This window comes from Fundulus heteroclitus, chromosome 18, assembly GCF_011125445.2.
Source record: "Fundulus heteroclitus isolate FHET01 chromosome 18, MU-UCD_Fhet_4.1, whole genome shotgun sequence".
Taxonomy (NCBI): domain Eukaryota; kingdom Metazoa; phylum Chordata; class Actinopteri; order Cyprinodontiformes; family Fundulidae; genus Fundulus; species Fundulus heteroclitus.
This window is the reverse complement of record NC_046378.1, coordinates 29,472,912-29,475,761: the sequence shown is the minus strand read 5'-3', so window position 1 is coordinate 29,475,761 and position 2,850 is coordinate 29,472,912. Positions and strand designations below refer to the sequence as shown.

At 38.5% G+C, this 2,850-nt stretch overlaps 1 protein-coding gene across 1 annotated transcript; it reads left to right on the top strand.

The window, feature by feature from the left end:
- The first annotated feature begins 1,199 nt into the window (after positions 1-1,199).
- Positions 1,200-2,126, top strand: LOC105918839 (odorant receptor 131-2-like). Its single transcript, XM_012853999.3, has one exon. The coding sequence runs from the start codon at positions 1,200-1,202 to the stop codon at positions 2,124-2,126; it is 927 nt and encodes a 308-aa protein (XP_012709453.2).
- Positions 2,127-2,850: the final 724 nt, after the last annotated feature.

The following is a 2,850-nucleotide window of genomic DNA, read 5'->3' as shown; positions in this document are numbered from 1 at the left end:
AACTGCCACATTTTAATAAAATGGCATGTCCTTTAACTCATTGACATTATCAACAAATAATAGTGTGGTTAATCAAGTCTCACTAAGAAACAGTCACTGTTGTAAATATTGACTGTTTACAAAATTGACTGTGCAACTAATCAACTTAAAAATGTTTGATTACTGTGTGTGGAAGAGAAATGTTAGATGGATCTATACTCTGAGAGAAACAAATCTTATATTAAGTTAGATTTACAACTTAAGTTGGGAGGCTATTTTGTGGAGTCTTTATGCATTTTTTTTTTTTTGCTTCAGTGCAGTTGTGCGCTAATGGCATGTTCCTTAATATTTGTTTAATAGTTCCAGGCTTTTAACATTTGTCTAAGGTTGAGATTTGGCCTATTCTTTTATGATTTTTATATTTGATTGACAAATTGAGATAGGAATAATACAAAGTTAGAAACTCTGAGGTAGAAAACAAAACCTAGCTTCAAGTCCAGGGCGGGCACGGCAGCCCAATGACCACCCATGGTGCTGGGGCTGCTAGCACCACAGTGCTGCAGGTGAAAAAGTGTTAAGAGAAACTCCCGTTGGCCCAACTGAGTAACAAACAAGCAACTATTAGGCCCCTCTGTAGTTTACTTATTGTCATGGAGTTGGGGTTGAAGATGCCATCGTAAACCTGCTTCAACAAACCCACTGTCATTTAGACAAGGCAGACAGCACTGTGAGGGCCATATTCTTTCATTTTCCCTGTGCAATAAACACAATTCAGCCTAATTTGCTATGTCAGAAACTCCAGAAGACTCAGGTGGAGGCCTCAACAATTGTCTGGATCAAGGACTACCTGACAAAAAGTTTGTAAAACAGTTTGTAAAACTTGTCTCCCAGAAGTAGACAAGGAAGACAGTGCTCTGTTGTGCCATTGAGGTCACGAGGTGTCCCTCTTGTCTAACCTTCTCCTATAAAGGGTTTGTGCGCAGAGTTATCTCAGATGTCTGAACAGGACTATGATGAAGACACCGGTGGGTGTGCCATGCTCAGATAATTATTGACTTGCTATGACAATCATCTGTGAATATTTTATCTTTAGCAGAGATGATTTAAGCATCTCTTAGATTATTGCTGAAGAAAGACTATTATAATAAACTAAATCTTTATTGTTGAATTTATCATTATTTTCTTTATATATTAGTGTTTTTCTAATATAATAGAAGTACATGGCATCTAATAACTCACTTGTGGAGCAATCTTATTCCAGAGGTATAAATTACAAAGTAATTTTAGTCCAGGTTTTGGTATGTGTTTTTATCTTCATTAACCTTTTTCTGATTACAACTTTTTTTCTGAAGGATTACTTTCATACAACGATGCGCTACATCTTGTTTATTGTCACGTTGTTTTCTGACAGCCTGTTTCTGATTTTGACAGATATGCTGCTCATTCTGAGCTACTTTGGTTTTACCGTACAAATGTGGCTGTGTTTTCTCATCTACATTGTTTTGTCTTTGTGCACGTTTGTCACACCGCTCACTCTCACAGCAATGGTGCTGGAGCGCTATGTGGCGATCTGCATGCCCATGCGACATGCAGAGCTGTGCACCACGCGCAGCACCTTCCACCTCATCCTCACCATTCACTGTGTCAGCGCAATTCCCTGTGTTGTTGTTATCTCTATATTTTCTGCATCCTCGACACTTGCCTTCTACACCTCACGCAGAATATGCTCTGTGGAGATGTTCATCTTGCACAAATGGCAGGGTCATCTGCGATCAGCTATAAGTCAATTTTACTTTCTTATGATGTGCATTATCATTGTTTTCTCCTATGTTAAGATAATGAAAGTGGCCAAAGCTGCATCAGGAGAGAATAAAAAATCAACATGGAAAGGCCTCAGAACGGTGATTCTTCATTCTTTCCAGCTGACGCTCTGCCTCATCCAGCTGTGGTGTCCCTTCATTGAAGCTGCTGTGCTTCAGATTGATTACATGTTATTTATCAATGTCAGGTACTTTAATTACATAACTTTTATTCTAGCTCCAAGATGTCTGAGTCCGTTGATCTATGGTCTCAGGGATGATTTGTTTTTTCAGGCTGTCAGGTACTATGCTCTCTGTGGGTTGTACAAGAAACAGCAGTCATGTTAAGGGAAACATTTTGAGCTTTTAGTTTCTTAGAATATTATTTATTTCAAAATATTAGTGAAAAGGTTTGTACAATGGGAGATATGATGAACTAATACTTGTACAAATCTTTAAAAGTGAAGAAAGAAGTCTTTTGTACCCCCTCCACAATACGTGCTCAAAGCAATAAATAGCTTTTTTTTCTTTCTGACTGACATTTTTGCTCTGCCATAAAGACTGATAGCAAATTAGATTGTAAAAATTTGGGACACTTTTCACAACATTTGGAGGGTTTTTAGAAAGAATAACAAAATATATTAAAATTGTTGTCATTGGGTGGCAGAAAACTAAAAACTGCCACATTTTAATAAAATGCCACCTCCTTGAACTCCTTTTATTGGATAATTTATTTTTAAATGTGTGAAATCTGTCGAACCTGACATTATCAATAATAATACTCTGTAGTTGTTGGATGCATCAGAGATGGACAGGAAGATGAGTACAGGGAGCTGTTGGACTGCTTTGTGTCATGTTTTTAGTACGGAGTCAGAATCCAACACGCAGCCAAAACAAAAATCTAGTTAAATATTTATCCATCCATCCATCCATTTTCCAAACCGCTTAATCCCTAATGGGGTCGCGGAGATTGCTGGTGCCTATCTCCAGCGTTCACTGGGCGAGAGGCGGGGTACACCCTGGACAGGTTGCCAGTCTGTCGCAGGGCCACACAGAGACAAACAGGACAAAC

Coding starts and splice junctions, on each gene's coding strand:
- LOC105918839 (XM_012853999.3), top strand. CDS start 1,200: ATGGCATCTAATAACTCACTTGTGGAGCAATCTTATTCCAGAGGTATA.